Raw genomic sequence first — 25,058 nt, forward strand, 5'->3', positions numbered from 1 at the left:
CGCTTTGGAGGAGGAAGGCAGACTGCTGAAGTGCCCTGAGCTCAAACACTACTCCATGCAAGACGGAGTAAAAACCTCGCAATTTAGTACATTCATTGACAAGAGTTAACTATTGAATACTCCTTCTGGAGCGTTTACTGATGAAGCCATGTTTGTCTGACCTTGAAACGCTGCTGAATTACTGCACTTGCCTGCAGCAGTAGCTCTTTCCAGAGAAGCTGCTGAGCAGCCATGAGATCTGCCAGGAGACCGGACAGGGTGTCACATTCTTATTCATTGTGTTTACTCACCAGCAGCACAATCCAACTTTCCAGAGACACCAAAACTACTGTGACTAGAGAGCATCTATTTACTGCTTTGTGAACTTGGCGAGGGGACCAAAGTTACTTTTAAAGTGTATAACTGATATGCAGATCTACTTTAAAAGCTGTGCCACAATTAGCACTTAAAAACCACACAGTTCTACGCTAGTTGGGTCAAATTAATTTTATTATGCTCCATGATGAATTGCCACCAGTGCAACATCCTATTCACTGTACATTTCAAAAATTCACATACTAAAAATTTCAGTTTGATAAATGGAAAACTGAATGATTGAAAAGTTCTTACGGATTTCAAACGTACAAGTGGCTAGCTGACATTGTCTATGCACACAGAGTGTTGATACAAAAGCCTCATGCTAGTTTGTTAATTGCTAAGGCTATCTGGACAGTCATTTAACCAGAATATATAAGAGGCCTTCATTACAATGTTTAGCAACAATGCATCAGTATCATGAAATGCTATCTTCTGCTCATAGTGCAAGTGGCGGAGTGCTGAAGCATGCAGTTATGAGTAACTTAACTGCCACTGCAGTCTTTGTGCCTGAAATTCATCATGTACAAACACTACTTTAAAGTAAATATTAACCTGGACACCACAGAATGTGAATGTACTTTTTGTATGAAGAAAGAGAAACAGAAAAATCAAAAGCTTTCTTTGGCCAGTATCTACAAATCAAAGTTTTATTCAGTAATGTAACTTCAGAGCTCCCAAAACCTGGAACAGAAATTTGATTAATGAATTGTGATGCTTAATTATTAACTGTATTACAGAAACTCCAATTCTGGGAACGTAAGAGCTAAACATAACTAGTAAGTAACATGTTAGGAAAACCTCTAGGCCTCATCTGCTTAATTTTAAAACGCCCTATATGCAATAAAAATAAGGGAGCAGTGCCAGAAGTTATATGAAAGACATACAAACATTTCCTTTACACGAGTTCTTAACTCCACTGCCATTAGCCACCCCACGCTGCACTTGCACTTGATCCAATGCTCACATCATTACAGCAGCAAAGCCAGTAGGAAGTGTTTCCAGCAGCAGAAGGCAATGCAAAAGTTACTGCAAGAAAGTGAGACCACGTGGAATTTTTTTTTTCCTGAAGTTATGTGCTTAAATTACTCTTGGAAGAAAGTCAGCATCCTCTGAATAACTTAACTACAACCTTACCTCTCCCACTACTTTTCAGCAACTTTCCTTTCTTCTCATATGACTACATTAATTCACTAAAGACTAGGTTATAACTGGGTTAGAAATCCAAGCCGTATCATGCAGGTCCAGCCTGTCAAGATCAGGTCAACACTGGGTTTCAGTCAATACAATTCTGATAATTTAAATTTAGTTTGATACCTTGACTACAGTCAAAGACCCAGGACACTATGCATTAACTATGCTCCAAGTATGACTGACTTAACTAAATATTCTGTGTCAGATAATGTGTTTTTTAGAAAGATTTTCTACCTGAAAATTACAGTAAGTACAGTATTAATGCTGCAGATATTAAATACCCACATAGCATAGATTAATATTTTGTAATAGGCAGATATGCCAAAGTTTACTGCACTACGAAGTACAATTTATATAAATGTGCAAGCTGTGAAATGAGAATCCCACTTTCCGTCCACTTATTCAAATATTATTCTTGCAATTCGGGTTCTTGATCTTCGTCACAATCCCTGGTCTTAAAGCCAACATATGAAGACAGAATATTGCCATAAGGTTCAGTACTTATTCAAAGTGTATATTCTGAGTTAATGGCTTTCCAACCTTACGGATGTAGGATTGGTGTTTCAGCATTTGTTGTGTACCATAAAGCAAAGACTGCAAAGTAATACCACTTATGTTTATTAGTACACCAATGTCCTACAAATTTTTAAAGTAATTAAACATTATTGAAGCAAGCATTAAACGAAGCCCTTCAGCCTGAAAACCACGTAAAATTGGTTTTAAAAATAAATCGAACTGTAGCAACTGCCAGCCTCCAGTATAGCCCCCGGTAATTTACACTTCTTCATTCTGGAAGTAAGAGCTGGGAAGGAGAGAAAAAAAAAGACTGAACTTGCTTGCATCAAAGATGCCTTTACAACTATTACAACGTAAAAAGCCACCCTGTAACCTCAGATAGAGAGTTCCCTAATTGAAGGATTTAATTACTTCTGCTGTTCAGTAGCAGTCAGTATTGCTACAGTTAGGGCAAACTAACCTTCTCAACTAGCTGTGCATTTCTGTGGTGATCTTGTTTTATGTAAAGATTACTGCTAAGGTTTGAAATAAATGTTGTGATGTATTTGAAACCATGCAATAGGATAAAACCAGCCTCAACATTCATGTAGCACTGCATCTGAAATGAAGGGGCTAAATAAACTAAGAGCTGCATCACTTAAAGAACATAGTGCTATACTAGGTTTTAATAAGAAAATTTAGATACAGAAAAAGTAGGGTATGAAAATAGTGTTTTCCTTCTTGCATTATAACTAAATTACATTAAGGTTTTTGTCAGTCTCACATATTACATTTAAACTCCCTTATTGATGGAATGGAAAGTATTCACATGTACATGATCATCCAGGTGTAAACTTGCACACATTAACAGGGAGTAGCTTTGTAGAGGATTATGACAAACCTTTACAGATTAAATGAGGTATTGCACAGATTAATAAAAAAAGCAAAAGGCAACAAAAATATACAGCAAATTGGTAGAACATTTACATGATAATTTTACAGAATCCATAGACAGAAAGTAGTGTTTAGTATATCATTCACCTTAAAAAAAATATATATAATAATATATGATCAATCATCCCATTCATCATCATCCTCAAAGTCTTCTTCTTCATCTTCATCCTCATCTTCATCTGTAAGACAAGAAAAAGCAAGTCACTTGCACACACAGAATTAACATGACAAAAGTGCTATCGATTTCTCCCACAACTTTCTGAAAACAGAACAATCAGTTCAAGGTCACCACGAGAATACATTTGGTAATAGGCTATTTTAAGATTGCTAGATGTGACATTTGGTTTAGACAGATGCTGGCTGAAAGTTAAATGTAATTTATTTCCTTTCTCACTCCTCTCCCCATGTAGGAAAAATGTATCTTGTTTTCTGCTATGAGAAAAAGAATGAGAAGTTCTCATTTAACACTTTCTACTTATTACTCTTTCTTAGAAAATGTGAGAGCCAGCTTGTTCATGACTGGGTTTTAAACTTCAAGGACAGAGTAACTTCTGAAATGTAAGAACTGCTTCCCCAGGTTTACTATGTAATGGGATTTCTGTTTACTGTACAAGCAGATAAGAAAAAAATCGTGAACTAAAGACCGTGTGGCTACTGGAATATTCTAAGACACGTAATGTACATCAACATCAATGTTTGTGGTTAATTTCATTCAGCCTTCCCCTCTTTTTATATGCAGCATAATGTTTAAATTCTAGCCTGTTAAAAATAAGCTACTTATTTGTTGGGCAAGAGCATTTCCTTCCCTAGGAAGGCTGCATTTAGCACACTTCTGGCATTTATTTTACATAAATTACCAAAACTGGAGATTACTAAACAGGGCAGCAAATCAACAATCTATACTGTATTTGTTCAAATAGTCTGCAGACTGCAAGTTTGGATTTGGTATCAAGGTAAGACCTGGAAGAAAAATGTATCAAAGGCCAAACAGAAGAGATGTAACCAGCTACACTGCAGTTACTGAACTGCATTTACTACAAGCTGGTATTTGAGAAATGCAAATCCTCTTGGAGTCTTATTTTTTTCAAGCACTGAAGTGTGAGAAGTTGATTCAGCGAGACTAGTCGAGTAACTCCTGTTATCTGATTATTATCCAGCAGGTGGCATCCAAAGCCCACTGGAAAGCACAGTTTTGAGAAATGAAATCTTCAAGAGCTTTGTTTCTAGAAAAAGAACGAAAACCCTTCCTTCCAAAAATATTTTGACAACTTATTTTATCAGACATGTAGTGGATAAAAATATGTCAGTTAAAATAAAAATCTTCACAAGAATATTAGCCCTAATTAATCATTTTAAATTCAGAATTACTGCAAACTACTATACATCAGTAATTCAAAGTAGCAAGAAGTAACCACTGAACTCAACATTAGGGGTCTGCCTACAATATGCTGACATCCATGCTTTTTTTCCCCAACACCTTTTTACATTGAATGGAAGTGTTAACTCTTGAAAACCTGACACTCTGAGGCCAAAAAAATCGCAGATTCACCTGAAGAATGAATGGCTTTGCTCCTTTTCTGCATAACTTCCATTAATGCACCCACAATTCCTGAGGTGGGTGCAGGTGTAGGTGGCGCGCTCTCCTGACCATCAGATACCTTGGAATAAAGATACATTAGAAAGATGCAATTAGCAAAACAAAACCTGTGTATTTCAAGACAAACTTCCTTGTAAGATTAATGAATTTTTTCCTTCAGCCAGAAGGAAGAGTGAAACTGCACTTTGTTTCTTCAGCTCAAGCTAAGTTTTATCAACCTTTTCTCTTTCATCATGTAACACAACTGTAGCTGGTCCATATTCAAGACTACATATTTCAGCTCTGACTTCTCACGAAGCGAGGGCTCATCTAGAGTAAAGCTGTACAGGCATGACTTCCGTGGCTGAAAAATCATTATTTATTTTATCCTTGGTATATTCCACAAAATATACTTCCTTGTTGGGGGTTTGTTATCCAGGTCTGCTTTGGGTTGCCAATTCCTTCTGAAAGTAATAGGCTTTGATACCACATACCTGCAATGGCACATAAATATCAACACAGTATCACAGAATGGTTTGGGTTGGAAGGGACCTTCCAGATCATCCAGTTCCAACCCCCTCACACGGGCAGGGACACCTGCCACTAGACCAGCTTGTTTAAAGCCCTGTTCAACCTGGCCTGGAACATGGCCTCACACTGTTGCTGTATCAGAAGCCTCAGGTGCAGTAGCATGGCACAAAAAAAACCCTCAACAACAAAAAAATGACCTACAGGTAAAATTATTTTGAAGATATTCAGTGATATGAAGAAGAAACAGTAAGAGCCTGAAACAGCCTGAGCTGCAGAGGAACAGCAGAGGCATCCCTCATGACAGGCAGTTTTCCAGACACATTCTGACAAGCCTCAATGTTTGCAGTGACAGCTCCCTTTTAAGATGAGGGGATCTAGTGTTTGCCTTCTAGTACCATTACTGCTCAACTCATGCCGTGCAGTTGTATAGACAATTTTACTGAAGCATTCACGAGACCAGCAATCTTTCATAGTTCTTGCAAAAGTTCTTTACAGCTATGATACCATGGTATCACCACTGTAAGATTTAGTGAAAAATGAGTTTGAAACAAGGATAGTTTCATGCACCAATACTCCTCTATAGTAAATATGTGTTCTAAACATTTTCTCAACACTACTGTTTAACGCATCACTTCAAAAACTCTTGAAGTTATGATCCAGCCCAAACCAGAGAAACAATTTAGTGTTGATATTGTAATGGTGCATCCATTTGCAAGTCCCAAGAGGACCTAGACGAGAAACAGCTTTTACTCACAGATTTCAGCTGTATACCCTGCCGTATCTGGTCTAACAGTGCGTCTCTTCCTGAGCAGGACACTGGTCGACTGTTCTGTTCTACTTTCTTTAACTGAGCTCCTTCTCTGATTTGATCCAAGAGTGCTGCTTTGTTTCCTGCAGGAACTGGAAGCTGGTGATCAACCTCTGAAGTAAGGCCTGGTGGTGGAGGAGGACCAGGAGGCGGTGGAGGAGGAGGAGGTGGTGGAGGAACAGATGACCCACTTGCTGGCGGTGGCGGCGGTGGAGGTGGGCCGGACGGTGCCGATGATGAATGCACAGGTGGTGGTGGAGGATACATCCTGTTTGGAGGAGGTGGGGGCACTGCTGCACCAGGTCTAGATGGAGGTGGGGGTGGAGGTGCTGCTGTGGGAGCTCTTGATGGAGGTGGAGGTGGTGCCCCTCGGCCCCTAGCAGGGGGAGGAGGAGGGCCTGAGCTATGGGGCGGTGGTGGTGGAGGGGGTCCTCCTCTACACGGTGGTGGTGGAGGTGGAGCTGAAATGAAACAAGACAATTTGCAATTACATGTTACTCAATACCCGTAAGTATTTCAGAGACTAGCAGGAAAAAGAGAAAAGGCACTGCCTTGCCTTTTGCAAGGATCTCTGTGCTTGTGCAAATGTTACCAATTCTGGATTAAGCTTAATAAACTATGCTTAAGAGCAATGCAAACCAACCTGAATATAGCTGCTATGTCTGTTGTGTATTTTGGAAAAGAATCAACACGCAGGAAGCAGGTGCAATACATAAAAAGACAAAACAAGCTTGGCCATTAATTTCTGTTTGGTTCTATGGCAGTGACAGTGTTTCAAATTCTCATGACAAAATGCAGAAAAAAATTTCAAAAGAATCCTCTAAAATTTTATTGACCCAGGACAGAAGACAAGAGAAAGTGGTTCTAGAAAATACACTTAAAATGAAATACAGAATTTCCACTTTATAATCTATCCATTCTTTTATTAGGGAATTACAAAAACAAGTATTTTTTGAAGTAACATCTTCCAGTAACAAGAAAAACCACTAATGCATTATGATGCAGCCTAAACTGGCTCTTAGTTCCTTTTACTGAAAATTAGTCCCAACAATAACTTTATGCAGGGACCGTAGAAAGGAAACCTCGATGCACAGAATCACTTCTATAGGAAGTGGCCTTGAAAGGTACTTCCTCTGCTAATGGCATTTTAAATGGCACCATGTCCTCTTCCATTAACCATCTAATGGTTTATGGTACTTTTGGCACAGAACTACTTAATAACCCAGGTGCCAATATACAACTAAAACTTCACAATTACACATGCATTGATAATGAACAGGGTATTGCACTTAAGAAGATACTTCTTTACTACTTCTATTACCTCTTTCATGTTACATGCTGAGAAATCAGGATGTCTGCACCAGAGTAGAGAGGGAATATGCTTATAAAAGGGATTGGGACGAAGTGCCTCAACACCTCCTTCCTTGCTCATCTAGAGAAACACACCCCTCCTAAAATTATGTGTTACATTCTTAAGTTCCACAAACTGCTCTGGGCTTTTTCCATCCCTTCAAAAGAACAACACTGGGAGAATCTCCTCTCAAACTTCATAGATTTTCCAAGAGATATACTGCCAACGCTCCTGATTTTGAAAAATCCCACCACTTTCTGTCTGACACGACTGCAGTTTCCTTTTGGGCCACTGGAGGCCAGTATTTTAACACATAACTGACTCGGCAAGCACTAGAGACAGTTTTTCTGTATTACTGAAAAGATAGCGTGGTCACGAGTCTGCAGCGTCTGTAGATTTTGGACACAAGGTTTAAGTTTTCCTGTGAGTTTATCTGCATTGTATCTGGAGAGATTTGCCCAATTCCACCTGTGGAAACAGAGTTCAGGAGTTTTTATAAGGCTTGTCTGCCTTCAGCTGAGTGAAATGAGGAAGAGGAAGGAGGGAGCACCATTACCTCATCCTCTCTCCCTCCTCCCCCTCCCCCAAGACAGATGGTACAAGCAAAACAGGAAAATAATTTAGTTTTTTTATAAATGCACACTAATCTGAATATTGCCATTAAGGAAAAAAGTTTGTAAAAATCTGCTGTTGTTGGTATTGTCACTAAAAATCCCCCAATCAACAGTACCAAAACTAGGGAAAGGGCAGAAAAAAACCAGGAAAGTAACTTCTATCTGAGCAGAAAAACGTGTCTGCATTCTCAAGTCAGCATCCTGGCAGAGTCAATATGTAAGCACAGAAATTCTTGCAATAAACACAGAAAAATGTGTTTCAGCTAAGAAAGAACACTTCAAACAGCAGTCAAGCCTACACATCAAACAACGTAATTGTGGATAAATCCACTGAAATACTGGAATATTTTATCTGCCTCTATCAGAAAGCACAAAGTATCATCATGCATGTAAAAGGTGAGGCAGCTTTTCTTTCAATGTTATACATGCAAGTGTCCATAATGTGAAATTAACACATACTTCATAAAAAAAAATAAGTATTTTAAAAGTATTTTAAATTAATCATAAGAATCCAAGGCAAGTCTTCCCAATCCAATTTTATGGTCAGCAGTCTAGGATCAACAACTCTGTATGCATTTAAACAGAGTTTAAGATTAAACAAAGAAACTGGAAGATTTCTTACTGAGAAAAAACCCAAACATAACTGAAATTCTGCTTGCAATTTAAAGAAGTTTGACTGTAATTTTTAGCATTGCAGTCAAACAGCTGTGAACTAAGGTTTCTCATCTAGGAAAGAAATCACACAGCAGCATGAATACTTTGAAGCATTTGCTTAGATGCCAGCTCAAATACATACCGCTCCACCGTGGGGGACCTAAGAAATAAATGTACACAAGTCATTGTCCCCTGAATCTGTATCACTTCAGTCACTTGAACAATTTACTCACTTGCTTCAAACTGCTATAATTTCAATGGCATTTATATCCTATTTCTCTTCACAAGTGTTCTGTGCAAACTTCCTAAAGTTTCACGTAGGCAGTGTAATTTTCAGACTGACTTGCTATGTTCCACTAGATAATGCATCAGCTGAGATCACATTCAAAGGCTAGGAAGGGAATAGCTTGTTTGGGAGTTCTTCTGCAGCAGAAGCCTGTTCAAAACTCACACTTTTTTGCTTTAAAATAGAAAAAAAGCCTTAAAAATTTTCATGTAAAGTTTGCAGATCTCTAGCTGTTGCAAGGGTCATCACACAGTGCTGCCAAGGTAAACAGGCAACATGCATACAACCAGTCAGCCATGTACTACTCCTGTAACTGACAACAGCAGTATCGCTTCTAAGATTTTAACTTATTTATAAGATTGAGATTATAAATAAATATGCAACATACACATTCTGAAAAATATGGATTGAGCATACTGCATAGTTTTGCAGCCAGACTAAATGCTACTGGAAATTACTTCACTGACATAGGTAAGACCCTTACTCTTTATGGAACAAGTACTCTCATGGGTCATGCATGGACATTTTTACATAGTGTAAGGTGCACAGAAACCTTATGAAAACTAGTGCAACTGCGACATGAAGTCCAGAGAAAAGAAATAAAAATTGCTCATCATTAAGGGTTTCTACTCTAATCCTTAAGGCAAAAAATGCCCTGCTAGTTTTTACGTGGAAATAAAAGGAATCCCACCTTGTCTGCGCAGTTCATTTTTAACAGCTTCCACTCCTCCTGTTTTTTCAATGAAATCATATATGACCTTTGAAGTTTCTTTGTCTTTTAGTTGAGCCTCCGAAATTCCACACAGATCAAACAGGTTTTTCAATTCTGGGTCTAAGTTGTTCACCTGCAAGTAAGATTCATCAGTTTTAAGTAGCTTGAAATAGAATATTCTTTAAAAGTATCAATTGCACTGGAAAAAGAAACAACCCATGTAGTTAAAAGAATAGCAAAGCCAAATATATGTCAGGAAAGACTGGTTTAGGAGAAAGAAGTACCTTGCACAAAAATTTCAATTATGCATCTTTTCCCCTCAGTCCCGGATCCCTCCTATTCTCTTGTATGTCAGCTTCTCTCTATGTCTGCATCATACTATAAAAATCACCATTTATGTTTATTTAAAGGCAATCTTCACAACTTTGCATTAAAAAGCATCCACAACTTTTAATCATTCAGCGTCTTGAATAACTTATTAAATTACTTACATCAAAACCTGTGTTTGGATCCCAACCAACATGTCCAATGTGTCTAAAAAAATAGAAAAGTTCAATTAATCAGCATAAAAATGACCCTGTTAACTAAAACAGGACACCAAGGTAAGCTGACATTATTACCAGCTTCTAACTCCAGGCTCATTAAGACGCTAAGCAACTCTTAATCCTCAGTGCTCCACTTGAGAATGGAATAGTAGAACTTCCTTTACTCCCACTTTTCATCAGGTCAAAAAGACCAAGTGGGGTCTCCCCCTTTAGGTTATAGTCTGTGGCAAAACATGAAGGTTCTATGCCCCCCTGGTGTGCATATGGATGGGGATGGAAGGACTGCACAGAGATCAAGGAAGGAGTTTAGTCTTTATATAGTAAATGGACTCAAGCTACTGCCAAGGTCTTCAGTGTCATGCAGGTGGAAAACCACCCCTCCCTGTCATCAGAGTTGTTTGTTCTCTCATCACCCTTCTCCCATTTACATCTTTCAAAGTAAAGTCAGAATTGTTTTCAGCTGCCATCTTCCATTTCATGTGTCTATTAAATTATTATTTTTATGCGATGCTATAATCAGCTAAAAAAGGCAGAAAAGTTTCTGCCCCTCCAAGCTACTTCATGCAACTGCTTGTTGGCTACAGAACGTACAAATGATACTAGGGAAGCATTTTAGCCCATCTTTCCTTTTACTTCCTGTCCACTATCCCATTCTACAGAGCACTCTCTCAACACACTGTGCAGTAACATTACTGTAACTGGTAATGCCAGTTACTTTTATGGAGTACTATTCTGTGAAAGTATGTCAGTGGAAGTGATACAAAATAATAGTCCAAAAGAACAAGACATTCACTTTTGGCATGTAAACCTCACACTGATTTTTTTAATGCTTCACAGAAACTGATCTTTGCTGTAACTAAAGCTCCTTATTGCTTTAGCAATAGCCAACAGATTAAAATACCAAATTATAGTTCAGGGAAACAATAGTTAATTCAGTAAAGTGACCAAAACCAAGTTTCATGAAAGTGAAGCTTAAAATGAAACTACAACTACTCAAAAAGATTAAAGATACATAAAAAAATGGTATTAGAGAAAATGCAACCCACTCCAAGAGGTGTATGCAAGCACACTGTACTTCCAATAAGGTATGGGTACTACACCATGTACCCAAATGAGTCAGTTTGTAAGCAGAAAGCCAGAGATAAAAATATGGCTATTTCATTTCCACTGTTATGACAAGTCAGGACCTGCATATGTTGACTAAGCAGACACTGCTGTAAGAATAAGCGTCAAGGAGCTGACCACTGAGGCTGAATAGGAGTCTGCACTGAGCTGACCACTTCAATAGGCATACCTCTATACCGCTAATTTTCTTCCTTTTTTAGGATAGCAAGTTACTTTTTGTTTACAGCTGCAGTAAACTCCTCACCTGTGTATAAGCTAACTTGCTTTTACACTCCACAACACTCCAGCTAGCACTCATTGTAGTTCATGGTACACACAACAGTCACACATTCAAGTCTTGAGCATTTGCAAGCGTAATTCACACACACACCCCCACACCCACCAAAAAGCAAACCCAAACTCAAAAAAGTCCTTACTGGAAATTTGATGGCGTTCCAATATCTGCTTTCGTCAATCTTCTCTTTTTAGTTTTTCCTTTCTTCTTTTCTTTGGTATATGAAATATTGTTGACTTGTGGAGTATAAAATCTGTTAGTTGTAATTTCCGGGTTTTTGATATCAACAGTTGCCATTGGTAGATTTGGGCCTGTGAATGTAAAGTACAGGAGTTTTACTGCTGTGTTTCAACAAGTCCATATTTAACCTACAAACTTTTTGGTTTTTTTGAGTGTAAAATACCTGTTCTGTAACCACAGCTCTACATGCCAAGTGCATACAGCTGGGTTCTGGATGTCAAGACACACAGGCTAAGTTATTTGCTGAAGGAAAAAAAAAAAGTACTGCAAGAGTAATGTCGGAAAAATTTTCTGAACTAGAATTTGGTTTGGGGTTGGTGTCTGCTCCCCCCCCCGCCTCAAATTAGGCAAAGAAAGTAATTTTAAACTAAAGCGCTGTCAGGTACAGAACACATGGAATGAGACACACTGAAGGTACAGCACAGCTACTATCCTAAACAAGATCAAAGAAGTGGACACACTGTTTTCTTCAAATACAGGAGAGTATCTATGAAACTACTCAGGGTTTCTTATGCCTTACTCTTTGACAGGTTTGAAAAATAACAGAAGTCCCAGATAAGAAACAGAGCTTGAAGAGCAGTGACATAAAAACAGCACCAGAAATACAAATTAACCACTCAGAACATAATTCATAATTTTAAACCTCATTCTTCATTATAAACAATTTTGAATTATTACTCTAGTTGTTTAAAACACACCTGAATTATATTCCTGCCAATTTTAGTATTATGCTACTTGCGCAATACTAGCAAATAAACGTACCTAGCATGTTTTGCACCCAGTTTTTTAGCTTAGTTTTAGAAGGTAATTCCTGACTTAAGCGACAGTAGTATTTAAATACTAAGAGGCAATTTATGCATTTTTCATATATACATACACACATGTAGGTATATACATATGCATATTTTTAAGGAAACCTACAAAAAGAACAAGTGATTTCAGGTGTGGAAGAATGAGATTAAGCAGTCCATTTTGGTCAGTTTGGCCAGAAATAGTTTGAGAACATCCTCTACTTATCTGTGAGTTCTAACCCGATGGTTAGCAAATTAAAGTAAGACCCATGCATCCAGTCTTACTGAGCAGATGATTAAAAAAGTCTAATTAGAATTTGAGAAATCCAAACCTTATTCTGACACTATTTTTTCATAACTGCATTTTGTATGGATAATTCAGTGTCCTCTAAGCATTCTAAAGGGACCAACAAGCATTAAGTTTCACAGTCCAAATTCCAAATCAGAAAAGAGAAGCAGACAATACAACGGATAACACAGCTGACATTTGTAGTTTAACACCTTAGTGGGAATCACCGAGTACTAGCTAGAACGAGAAACAAGAACAAAAATGCAACACCAGGCTAGACAAAACTAATCTAAAAACATACGACAATGCCTACATTCCTGCAGGAGTCTTAAATGACAAGACTTAAAACCACAGGGAGAAGAATTTCTTGTGTTTTCTGCTAAGCAGAAATGCTTTGATCTAGAAATGTTACGATCTAAACAACAGTCCTTTGAAAATACCAAAGCACAAACTGACCACCTACAACTATGCAAAACAATTTGCATTGTTAAGTTCACTTCAAGTTAGCATTAAATTCATTCATCACCGAGTATTATCAACCCAAAACTTAACAAGTGGAGTTACGTAAAAAATCTTCAGGATGAATTAAAAATTACTGTCTTAATGTCATTGGATACAAAACCATTGTAGGAGTTAATTTCCACTTTAATCACCTATTAATTTTCTCTGTTATATTCTCTACTTTCACCCATTATATTGATATTTGTACTTTCACCAGGTGTACTGATGTTCAAAAAGAAACGTGCACCTCTGCAGTGTTTATTCAGCTGAGCTCAAATTATGAATTGATAGTCCGATTCCTTGGATTATAATAATATTTATACAAGAGATCACAGTAAATTCTTAAAGACAAAATTTTTTCTTACCATCAGGTTTAGACCTTAGATGTCCACGAGGGATAAAAGAGCCTTGGAAAGATTTGTACTCTTCTAGAACTGCCATATTTATATCCAGTAAAATTTTTCCCATCATAAGACATGCACCTTCCCCATCAGGTGTGGACAGGTCAATAAATGAAGGCGAAAGAGGCATATAGAGCTCATCATTAGGAAGTACCTGACAGTACAGTGGCCTTAAGCATCCACTGTTACCAATATCCGTGACATCTTCGGAAGGAGCTCCAGAAAATGTAGTACAAAACATTTTGAAATGTTAGTTCTAGGAAATTCTCTGTATTTTATTTAGAACCTCTCTTGACATCTGTCCCAGACTACAGACAGCCCTACTATAAATGCAAACTGTTCTAGTTAATAGTTGAAATTAAATGCTACCACATGGTTCTTAAAGATTCCCTCAAAACCTAATTCTCTGACAAATCCTTGATCCTTGTTTTGTCCAGAATTCCACTAAGAGGTCAGTTCAACGGCAGTAACTCCTCTTTATTTGCATAAAGAGACCTAGCTGTTACAAATGCGTAGAACATAAATCCCAGGAAATTACAGAATAAAACATTTTACATAACTGTTAATGCCGATTTGATTTTAAACCCTGCAATTCCACAAAAAAAATCTTAAATCCATACCACTGAAAATGTCATCTGAAAAGAGAGTGCTTTTTCCATGCAGCTTCAACGTATGCAGAAAATCCAGACAAACAACCCCACTAAACCAAAATTCCCCACAGTATTTCAAGCATGGAACATGTGAGTTCAGAAATGTGACTGCTCTTGTTTTTCAGTTTTAAAGGTAATTATGCACTGATACCCAGGACATAAAAGCAGGTGTTCCTTTTTTTTTTTTTGTGGTGGTGTTTTCCAAGAGAATTTCACTGCATACAGAGAGTAAATAAAAAAAGCAGCTGATCCTCCAACAATTTAGTTGCTTTTTTGGTGGGTTCCCCCCAGTTACATGCTGATAGTATGGATCTCCTGTAGCCTGAATTTCAAACACTAAAAGGCAAAGTCTGTATAGAATACAACCACCTGAGGCTATAAACCCACACCCTGACCATGCCTCACCTGTGACTACAGAGGGCATGACCACACAACTTTTTGCCAGGAATTACAGAATTTGACAGAATCAGAAAAGAAAAATGGACAGGTTGTGAAAGAGTATGTGGATGTTCCAGGGAAAGACTGTACTAGAAAGCAGAGATGCTGAGAGCTCTGACTGGTAATTATACACGTGGAAAGTAAAATCTATGGGCATAAATCTATGTCTTCAATATTCAGGATAACAGCACAGGACCAAAAACTGCAAATTCAGTATGTATTTTTCTCAAAAAAACCCAACCAAAAAACCAATAAAAACCTCCCAAATCACACAGTTTTTGCCTGAGGTCTTACAGCATGAATTATGGAGTCTGTTTTATGGACAAAAGTTTTTGCAAGCTTAGTTTTTACAGGTGTAGTTTTCTTAAATCTTATTTCAACCACTGACAAACTAGATGAAAAAAATGCTTGTGTTACAGTTGGTAACATTTACAGTAGAGACAAATGCTAAATGTTTTGTGGGAGGTGGCACTACAGAGTCACCACTGCTGTTTCAATTCCCATCTGTTCTGTGGACACTGCTATCAGGGATGTGCTCTTCAGATGAGCAGAAGCAAATGTCGCTCAAGAGGCAGAACAGTCAAAACCTGCTGAAAGCTCAGAAAAGCTGGTAAGATGATCATGGATGGTATTACTATGTTTCTAAACTAAACAACCCAGTCTCAGCTGAAGAAATCAATATTAAAAAATGCCTGGCATAAACTGATGCTTGCCTGAATGTCCTCAAAATTTAATGTCTATGAAAGAGTAATATTTTTAGAAGTATTCCACATGAGGGAGGTTTTGTTTAGATAAAAAAAGATGTAAGTAGTTCCCATAATTCAGGATTTGTTAAGGATTACCTCTTTGGTGACCTACACCAAGATGCTTGGGTATCTTGGTTAGTACAAATTTAAGACTACCACTTCAAGCCATAAGGGGACCTCAGATGATCAGTTGACTATACTGTTGCTCAAGCAGCAAACTAACAGATACAGGGATATGACCTATGATCTGGATCACTAACAGAAATATCACAGGAGAAATAATTTTTTAATTTCAGTGTGAGTTCAGTGCTGCAGAATGACTCTAAGAGCAGGACCATAGAGTTCTGGAGGACTGTGCAAGCAAGGCAGGGGGTGGCCCCCACAGGTAACCGGAGACCGGACATGGGAGGAGAATGTGGAGGAAGCTGTGGGGGGCTAACCAATACTGTTGTGCCAAGAAGGAGTGGCTGAATACCACTCCTATATATATGTGAACTGTGTCACAAATAAGGTAGAAGTTTGCTTATCACCCATACTGGGTTGGCCTGTCTGCTTCTCCTCGCCACTTACAGTTCAGTACTACAAAGACTTCAAACTTAATACTCATTGATGTGCTTTTTTCAGATGAATCTAGAATAGAAGATTAAAAATGATGGGATCAAATTGATACATAATTTTGACTCCTTCCATCAATTTCATATGATGATCACCTGAGGAACCTGATCTTCATGCCAGTGAGACATATTCCTGATATACAGACAGACTGAAATAATCCTTCATGTAAAAAAAGTTTAATATTGACAACCATGACATGTGACCAAAGGGCTATATTAGTTAGCTAGATACACTGAAATTGAAATTTTATGGATGTTCTATGAAAACTGTCATCATTATGCCTGTCCTTAGACAAATAGGCCAACTTTAAATATCATCAGGGTTCTGTCTACTGATCCTACACAGGCATACTCTGAAGAACAAGCAGCAAATGCAAGGTACAAAGTTATCTTCTCAGTTCAAGCTGAAAGGCCTCTGTCCTATTTGCAACAAAACACGCTCCTCCAGAAACATTCTTTACAAAGCCAGCTAAGCCACAGATCTTTCAAGCGACAACTAAACAAATACCAAAGAACAGAAACAAAACAAAAATACTAACCTCCAGAATAAGAGGTTACTGCTTTTGCCACCACACGACTATCCTGAACAAGTCCAAACCAAAGCTATACATAAACACTAAATGACAGGAATAGGAAAAAATAAAATACAGTGACTCATGCAAAAAGCTTACCATTTGGTGGGTCTCGTCTTTTCTCTGTTGAAAAAAAGAAAGAGCTGTTTATTCATAGGTCTCACAGGAAGAATTCATTCTGTATTTTCATTTCAGGTGAAGCTTTCGATGATGTTGAACTCAAGAATCCATTAATATCCTTAAAGCCTGCTTGTGCAGTTTAAAAAAAAAACCCAACCCTAAAAAAGTATTACAGAAAAATAACCCCCCAGTTTTAGATAATAAGCACTGATTTTGAATGCTCAAATAGAGTAGGAGTATAACGTAATAACTACTGAGCTGGTTCCACACATTTTGACTCCAAAGTAAGGTGCAATGTTAAGAAAAGCAGCTGTTTTGGTACAGTCTATCAAAGCAAGATTTTTGAAACATTATGCTTTCCGATTTCCACTAAATGAGACTGTTCCATCATTTGAAATATAATTGGCACCTTTATACAGTATTGTTCTCCCACAGAACCTAAAAGACATTATAATTATTTTTGATTTATGCAAAGAAAATAAGACACCTCATCTGTTATCCAACAGGTAGATAAACAATATGGAACAGAACCAGAATCTCAGTACTAATCTGATATACCATTTACAATGCCATGCTGTTTCACAGATCATGAAGAATTTGGCTTGATGATTTAAAATGGAGTTGTAAACATTTCACATTTCAGTGTTCTCAGCCTATAATAATAAACTCTTTAAATGAGATTTCCCTCATTTACTATTAGTATCTATCCACTACAAACAGCATCTACCTACCCTGCAGCCATCCTTCAAAACCCCAGTACACAGTTACACTATTCATGTACCTACACACACACACACTTAAGAATTTTGGACTTAGCAGTACACATATGGGCAAGCAGCTTGTCATCTCACTACACCAAAAAGCATGGCTCTCTAAGGAATTTCCTTTCAGAACTGGATTATCTGAAATCTAACAGGGACTCACAAGAGTTTTGTAGTAAGAATTTGTAACATACGTTTCACTTTACAGCAGGTCCCAGAAAAGCTAACATACTGTATTTTTCCAGACACAAAACCACACGGGGAATGGAGAAGGTGCCTCCACAGATGGTGCTGACCTTGTCCTAACAATACTAAAAAAGAATAATCTACGATCCTAAGCATGTGAGGCAAGTCAGCCTTGTATCAGTCAGCTGATCTTAGATAGGAATAAAGAACCTGTCAAGGTCATCAAACCTTCAGAGGAAGATGAGTAAAACCTCTTGAGAATAAACTTTTAATGAGCAAGCCTCCTAAGGACAGACAATTGCCTCTTAGCTCACAGCAGCTTAGTTTTATGTACAGAGGTGGAGAACCTCTGCCAAGGTGCCTCAGCAAAAGGCATCAGGTCTGAGAGAGAGGGAAGGAAAAAAGGCTTTTGCCCAAACCCTGTGCTTTCTTTTCCTAGAATATTCAGCATAAGAAACCACTGATGCTGTGCTGCCAAAAATAAAGTAAAAAAAAACCCAAAACCAAAAAACAACCAAATGCAAACTCAACTTCTGGAACATAACTGGAGTTTTATTTAACAATTCAGACACAGCAAACAAGAATACAGGACTGACTGCAAGTCACTTGGCACAGGATGGGAAGCTGGCAAAAGAAGGAGTTATTCATAGGAAGTGTCAAGTGGCCTTGTGCTGAATCAAGGGAATCCATTACCATTTTCATTAGAAGAAAGAGTTCATGAGAAAAGATAGTGGAAAACAAAGCAAGACATTTAAACACTTCCTATAATTTTTGCTGGGTATATAAAAGATGAATATGTGTCCAAAATATATTAGATCTGGTTTTCTGTGGTTCCGACTGCTGATTAGAAAATACGACCTCCTGTTCTGAAGTGCAGATGAACTGACTAGAGCGTGGAGGATTTCTCTTTTTCTGAACATGGAAATGCCTACTGACCTAAAACAGATCAACTTCAGCAGCTGCCTATGTCCAAAAAACACACCTCCCTTTAATAAGTATTCCTGGAAAAAAGAATGATATCTGCTAAGACTCAAGATGAACAAGCTGAGCACTTCACAGATTCCCTTGTCTCCCACGCAGTAATAACAAAAGCTGTGACGAGAGACATTAAAGAAACATAATAATGCTCTCCATATTAAGAGATGTTAATACCTAGCTTGAAGCTTATAAATTGCATTAAGACGGGCAGCAGGACCTAAAAGCTTGTGGAAGCAATAGCTTCAGAGAGGACTAACAGAGCTCCCACCCATGAGCTACAAGCAGTCCATAAAAATTAAGAAGCCTGCTACTTCAGAAAGGCACTTAGAACAAGGCTCTGTTCCACAGTCTCTGCTGCCCTTTTATGGCTAGGCGCTCAGCATGTGGAGAGGACACTTGTGTGCGTGTTTCTGAAGCAAAATAATAAAAGCAAAAACTAATGGTATGTATGTGCAAGACTACACGAAGTGAGAATGCACTACACTGACAAGCACAGAGAAGAGAAACACTGTGTTCATCCTGCTTACCAGCAGAACTATTTGGGATCAGCTTAAGAAGCAAATGGAGAGGCCTACCAGAGACATTAACTAATTACAGTGATTTCTTCCTAAACTAAGGTTGAGAATTTAATTTACCTTAATAGCTAGATGAAAACCAGCCTGATATTTAAAAAAGGTTAAGACAACACATCAATAATTCCTTTTATTCATTTGCAAGCTCTTGTATATTCTCAATTCGGAGCCAAACTTTCACCTCTCTGGAATTCCAGATGCACTTACTAAGGAGTTGTCTGTGTACTAGAGTGCATTTCATTCCAAGTGAGGAAAAGCAGAATACTGTTGCTTCTTCTTGCAGCTGTTAGACAATATTTTGTGTACTAGTCTCGGCACCAAGACATAGACTTGTGAGCCAGAACTGCTGTTCTTGCTACTTTCCAACAACATAAGCCTTCCATAAGACTCCAGGAAAAGTCTTGTGGCAAGCCCTGAATGGTGTAACAGGCTTCTAAGTGATCAAATGAAGCATTCATTTCAGTGAAAAGCCTGTCAGATGGCACTGCTATGAAAATCAATGTATTTTAGAAGCCATGGGAGTAAAATCCCATTAAAACAGAAAAGCATTAAAACTACCAGACTATAACCTCTGTGTTTGAGAATTTAAGATGCTTTTAGAATGCACACGATTTATATATACACATTATAAATAATATACAACTTCTATATGTAATTTATATTATATATAAATGTATTATAAATTAGTATGTTCTATATAAGCCATTACATATAAATAAATATATTAACACCAAAAGCAAATCAGCTTTGACTTGGGCAAGTGAAAAGCCTGTTATTTTAGCGGCACAATTAGATACAGTCGAATCAATGAGAAATACAGAACTTCATCTAGTGGCTTGACTAAGAAATCTCATCATCATTTAAAATTCCTGTTTTGCAGCTCTTAACAAGATAAAACCATTGTCCTGGGTTCAGCAGCAGCAGTCATCTTTTCTCCTTCTTAGTAGCTGGTGCAGTGCTGTGGTTTTGACTTTCAGCCTGGGAACAGCGCTGATAACAGCGATGCCTTTAGTTACTGCTCAAATGTTTAGTCTGACCAAGGACTTTGTGAGCCTCATGCTCAGGGAGGAGGGGAAGCCAGGAGGAAGCAGAGACAGGACACCTGACCCAAACTAACCAAACAGGTATTCCATACCACAGCACGTCATGCCCAGGATGTAACTGGGAGTTACTTGGAAGGGCTGGTTCACTGCTGCATCAGGCTAGGTATCGGTCGGTGAGTGGTTGTATTCTCTTCCCTTGTTATTTCCCTTATAATTATTATTACTGGTGGTAGCAGCAGTGATTTGTGTTATACCTTAGTTACCAAACTGTTCTTATCTCAGCCCATGGGAGTTACATTCTTTCGATTCTCCTTCCCATGCCTCCAGCAGCAGGGGGGGAAGAAAAGGGGGGGGGGGGGGAGTAGAGCGTGTGGTTCTGATTTATGGCCTGGGCTTAAACCATGACAACCATCAAAACAAACCCTCAGTTTTCTGTGTGTTTTTTTTTAATTAAAGTTGTCGTCTTCAAGTTGTATGTGTTTGGGGAGGAAGAGTAGTTTGTTTATTAAAATACAGTGTATGGAGTAAACTCACCCTACAACATAAGCTCGATCACACAAACCAAGGTAATGGCTCAAAATAACTCTATATGGAAGGACAGAGATGAACATCTGTCCTGTGAACAAGAGGTTTGACTGAACCACTCTTTTCCAGCAAAGTTTGCTATGGTAAATAATACAAACATATTTCTTCTCAACTCAAGTCTATGCACTGTACCACTGTGTTTTAGACACAGAATACAGTGGAACTTCAGGAATAGGAGATGGAAGATTACTTTTACACAAGAGTGGGTACACAACATTATTAATGCCACTTCTTAATGACTCACTTCTTCTCATGGAACCCTGTCATCTTATACTAATTCTGAGCAGAAGGAATCTTAAAGAAGCTATATAAGCTTCTGGAACAAATGCTCTGCACCTGAGTCACCATATCTGAATGAAATCCAAATGATACATATAGACCATGTAGGTTCCCAAGAATACTTGCAAGGATGACACTCTAAGACGAGGGCTTCTTCCCTCTACAGAAGTCTACAGCATTGCTAGTGCAATTCAATTCCAGAACGGATTACAAAAAAACATCCTGTAGCTTGAACACAAGTCCATGTGTTCTCAATCTATGTTTTGTATCACCTTATCGTTCATGGATATATGGCTGTCAGACAGGCAAGTTGTTTATGGACTCCCTGGAAAAGGACTAAGATAAGACCTTGTAAGAAGCCTGAACTCCCTTTAAAACCCTGACTACATTTCCTGAGGCATCCTGCAGCTAGCAAAAAAGCTCCTGTGCTGGTAAGGACAGTATAGGCACATTATGTCTTCTGCTCTTGGCCTCCACCAAGATCGTTAGTTTTGAATAAAACATATTTCTCTACTGAACGCTGGACCAATGCCAAAAATTCATTCACATGAACTACTGAACATACCAGATGGTAAGATCTTTGTTGCAACCCACTTGGGCTGAATTTAAACAAATCAATTATAAACATCCCTAAAAGAGATGCTAAAAGAGGGTTTATTCAAATGTGAAAACAGCTTACAGAAAGATTTGTAGTTTCCCCACTGACAGCTTACCATTTTTTCTTCCTCCTGATACCTATTTTCAAACACCACAACCTTGGAGTCTCAGTTTACAAGGAAACTTAGAGTAAAGAGCACTAAAGTTATTTCAGAAAAATACTACTTTTGCACAATGCAGAAAAGAATCCTGCTTTAATAACACAATTACTTCTAAACGTAAGTATGGCAGTAGTGCTTCCAGTAGCTTTCAGTCACTGAAGTAGCTTCCTGCCTCCCCCCCACCAAAACAACATAAACAAGCCTCAATTTAAGATTAATTTGAATATTTACCAGATTTTCTCTGCCGTCGTCCAAGCAGATCTGTTACTGTTTTGCGGAATAGTTTAGCTTCTTCTTCATTAGCAAAATTAAGACCAACTTGACATGTCTGAAAAACATTAATATTTCCCCACCCATGACTAAGAAAATGTTTCAAAGGCTTTCTTAAATGTCTTCTTACACATTCTGAAGGTATGATCAGAAAAAAATCACCACCACTAATTTGGAACCAAGTCACAGTGATTCATTCTATCTTAGGAATTTCAGTCTACTAATCAAGTTTCCAGAGATCATGGCTAACAAATTTGAACAAAATCTTGTGGCTTGAAATCAAAATGGGGAGAGGAAAATTTGTTCTTTAAGAATATATGATGTTCCACAAACACCATCTGCAAATCAAAATGTAAAGGGAGTTGAAAACAGAACTACATTTTATGCTTCTGTTCTATGGATTAAGTTTTCTGGATGAGATTAGAAAATGCTTTTAGAAATAAGCTTAAAAAGCTTCAAGAACATAGGTAATATTGTACTTTTATAAATAATTTACAGAATTAAATAAAAACCTCTGGCACATTAAAAAGAAGCTGCTGTTCAAATAAAATGCATTTTAAAGCAGATATTCAAAGATGTTGAGACTCACATCTCCAGCAAAGGTATGAAAATATCCTCTAGGACTATTATATACAAAGTTATTGTACAGCTCCTGCTCCCACAATAATTTCCCATCCTGAAAAGAAGAAAAAAAATAATTTGAAAAACTCAGATGAATTGCAGAGTTCAACTTCTTTCACAACAGAACCTATTAAGAGTTGCAAGCTGCATGGTATTAAGCATCTACCTTGCTATTAGCCCAATAAATGAGCTCAGTCAAAATCAAAATATACTGGAACTTGCAGAACAGCTGTGGAAGGCTATGCCATCAGGTCACTGTGCTCTGTTCAGATACCTGTTTTCAAAAAGCACCATTCTTCAAGTTCTACTGGGAGCAGTAAAAGTGACCATTGATAGGAATACAGTGATAATAGCAATAACATTAAAGGAGACTTGCAGTCTCCTGTTATTTTCTCAGGCTTGACTTGAAACAGTTAAGGGGAACAAAAATCTCACCTTTTTAAGAAATTTTATATGTCTAAATGAAATAGTTCTAAACCCAAGGAACAGGTTTCTTTCTAAGTCTAGTAATCAAGTGACCAAATCACAAAGTCAAATGCAAATGTCAACTGGCAATCCTTAATAAATCTGAGAAACTTCAAGCACTGAATGCTGACAGACAATGAGCTGTTTCTGGCTGTAGAGATAACAGGAAGCTTTCCCAAGTCTCAGCAAATCAGTAAGACTTACGCTTTTCAGTATCATTTTTGTTATGAAAAAATTATCTTCGACACTTCATCTCTTAGCTCCTACTGTAAGAAGTGAAATACTGTAATAGGACAAAGATCCACAGTATGAATGTACATATACGTTGTGGAGGGAAAAAAAAACCAACGAACCTGTTTGTCCTACAGTTCTCACATGCACCAACACACTACCCAAAAACATTATTTCCACCCATACAGAAGACAGCATCTATTCTGTTAGTACCGAAGTAGAGAGACCTGCTAAAATTTTGACAACTATCTGTAGCAGTGACACTATGCTAACTTTCACTAGTGTGACTAATCAGATCTGTAGACAACTTCTGTGAACTGCAAGAAAATCATATCTGATATTTATTTCATCCATAAAAGCTGACATCTATGAGATACTTTAAACTTAGAATACTTGAGAAAGTTGCACTTGTCTATTAATAAGCACTGTAATTACATCGCTTATAGCGCAACCATCTACTTGAGAATGTTGAGTTTGTAGCTACAACCTATGCTCATTCAGTTCAAAATGGAGAATGAATACAATCAAGCTTAAATAATCTGATAAAGAAAAAAAAGATACTTGCTTACCTTAATGTCAAATATTCTGATAAAATATGACCTCTGCGGATTGTCCTTTACAAGGCAAGCTACACCACAGCATTTCTTCGACCACACGGCATTGCGATCTGCTGCGTATATCTGAACAACTGCTGAGGACATCGTCTAAAAAGAAAAGGTAGCTATTAAGGTAAAAAAAAAAAAATAAAAAAAATCTCAAATTCCACATTTCATCTTTTATCAAAGTTTCTCTTATTACTTGTTCTAGGCAACAACTTTGATGATTTCCCAGGTGGTAATGCAGTAAAGTTCAAATGACCCCAAATCACTTCTATACTTAAGATTTTCACTTCACTACAAGATTTAGACAGCTTAAGAACTCAACTGAACTTTTTGTTCTTGCTCGTAAAAAACTGCAAAAAGGCTTGGCCTGTAAGTGGCAGACCAGTAACTATGGTGGTCACACAGAGAAGTCCTACTGTGCAATTACTTTCTGTTCAGTACTTCAAACTGGATAGAAATACAATACTCAGGCTAGAACTGTAAATTACACAGTGCTTGGAAACACTCCAGGGACTGGAATGCAACTGTCTACGTTGCTTAATTGTTCAAATGGTCTCTGGCATAATTTTAGCTTATGCCAACTAGCAAACTCCTAAAATTCTTGGTCATGGTTTAAGAATTCACATGAGCTAGGCTCATTCCCAGCTGGCAACTTGAAATCTTCCTGTTTTCAAATTGAGATTATTTTAGTAAGAGATGAACATTATTCCACACTAGACTGCTTCAACAGGGCACTGGGAATGTTTCTGAGTATATTTTGTAGTATATATCCATTCTACCTTAGAAGTCCCATGAGGGAATAAAAATTGGAACCTTTGAAGAGTAGTTATTTAGGAGTCAAGTCACACAGAATCACAGAATGGTTGACACTG

At 37.8% G+C, this 25,058-nt stretch overlaps 1 protein-coding gene across 3 annotated transcripts in view; it reads right to left on the minus strand.

Moving 5' to 3' along the window:
* Positions 1 to 471: 471 nt before the first annotated feature.
* WASL (WASP like actin nucleation promoting factor) overlaps positions 472 to 25,058 on the minus strand; it is a 49,503-nt gene continuing 24,916 nt past the window's right edge. The window contains exons 2-12 of one of the 3 annotated variants that reach the window (XM_062609712.1): positions 24,154 to 24,288; positions 22,857 to 22,943; positions 22,229 to 22,325; positions 16,815 to 16,838; positions 11,616 to 11,784; positions 10,021 to 10,063; positions 9,509 to 9,662; positions 5,859 to 6,373; positions 4,547 to 4,655; positions 3,085 to 3,176; positions 472 to 2,350 (exon numbers count right to left, since the gene is read on the minus strand). In XM_062609712.1, the coding sequence (XP_062465696.1) occupies positions 3,115 to 3,176; positions 4,547 to 4,655; positions 5,859 to 6,373; positions 9,509 to 9,662; positions 10,021 to 10,063; positions 11,616 to 11,784; positions 16,815 to 16,838; positions 22,229 to 22,325; positions 22,857 to 22,943; positions 24,154 to 24,288 (1,395 nt within the window). In that variant the 3' untranslated portion in view covers positions 472 to 2,350; positions 3,085 to 3,114. Of the gene's footprint in view, positions 3,177 to 4,546; positions 4,656 to 5,858; positions 6,374 to 9,508; positions 9,663 to 10,020; positions 10,064 to 11,615; positions 11,785 to 16,814; positions 16,839 to 22,228; positions 22,326 to 22,856; positions 22,944 to 24,153; positions 24,289 to 25,058 lie in introns of all 3 variants that reach the window. The other 2 variants (XM_062609711.1, XM_062609714.1) reach the window with 2 other exon arrangements.

Source organism: Pezoporus occidentalis, unplaced genomic scaffold, assembly GCF_034315485.1.
Source record: "Pezoporus occidentalis ecotype Australia unplaced genomic scaffold, CSIRO_AGI_Poc_V1 ctg14, whole genome shotgun sequence".
Classification (NCBI taxonomy): Eukaryota; Metazoa; Chordata; class Aves; order Psittaciformes; family Psittacidae; genus Pezoporus; species Pezoporus occidentalis.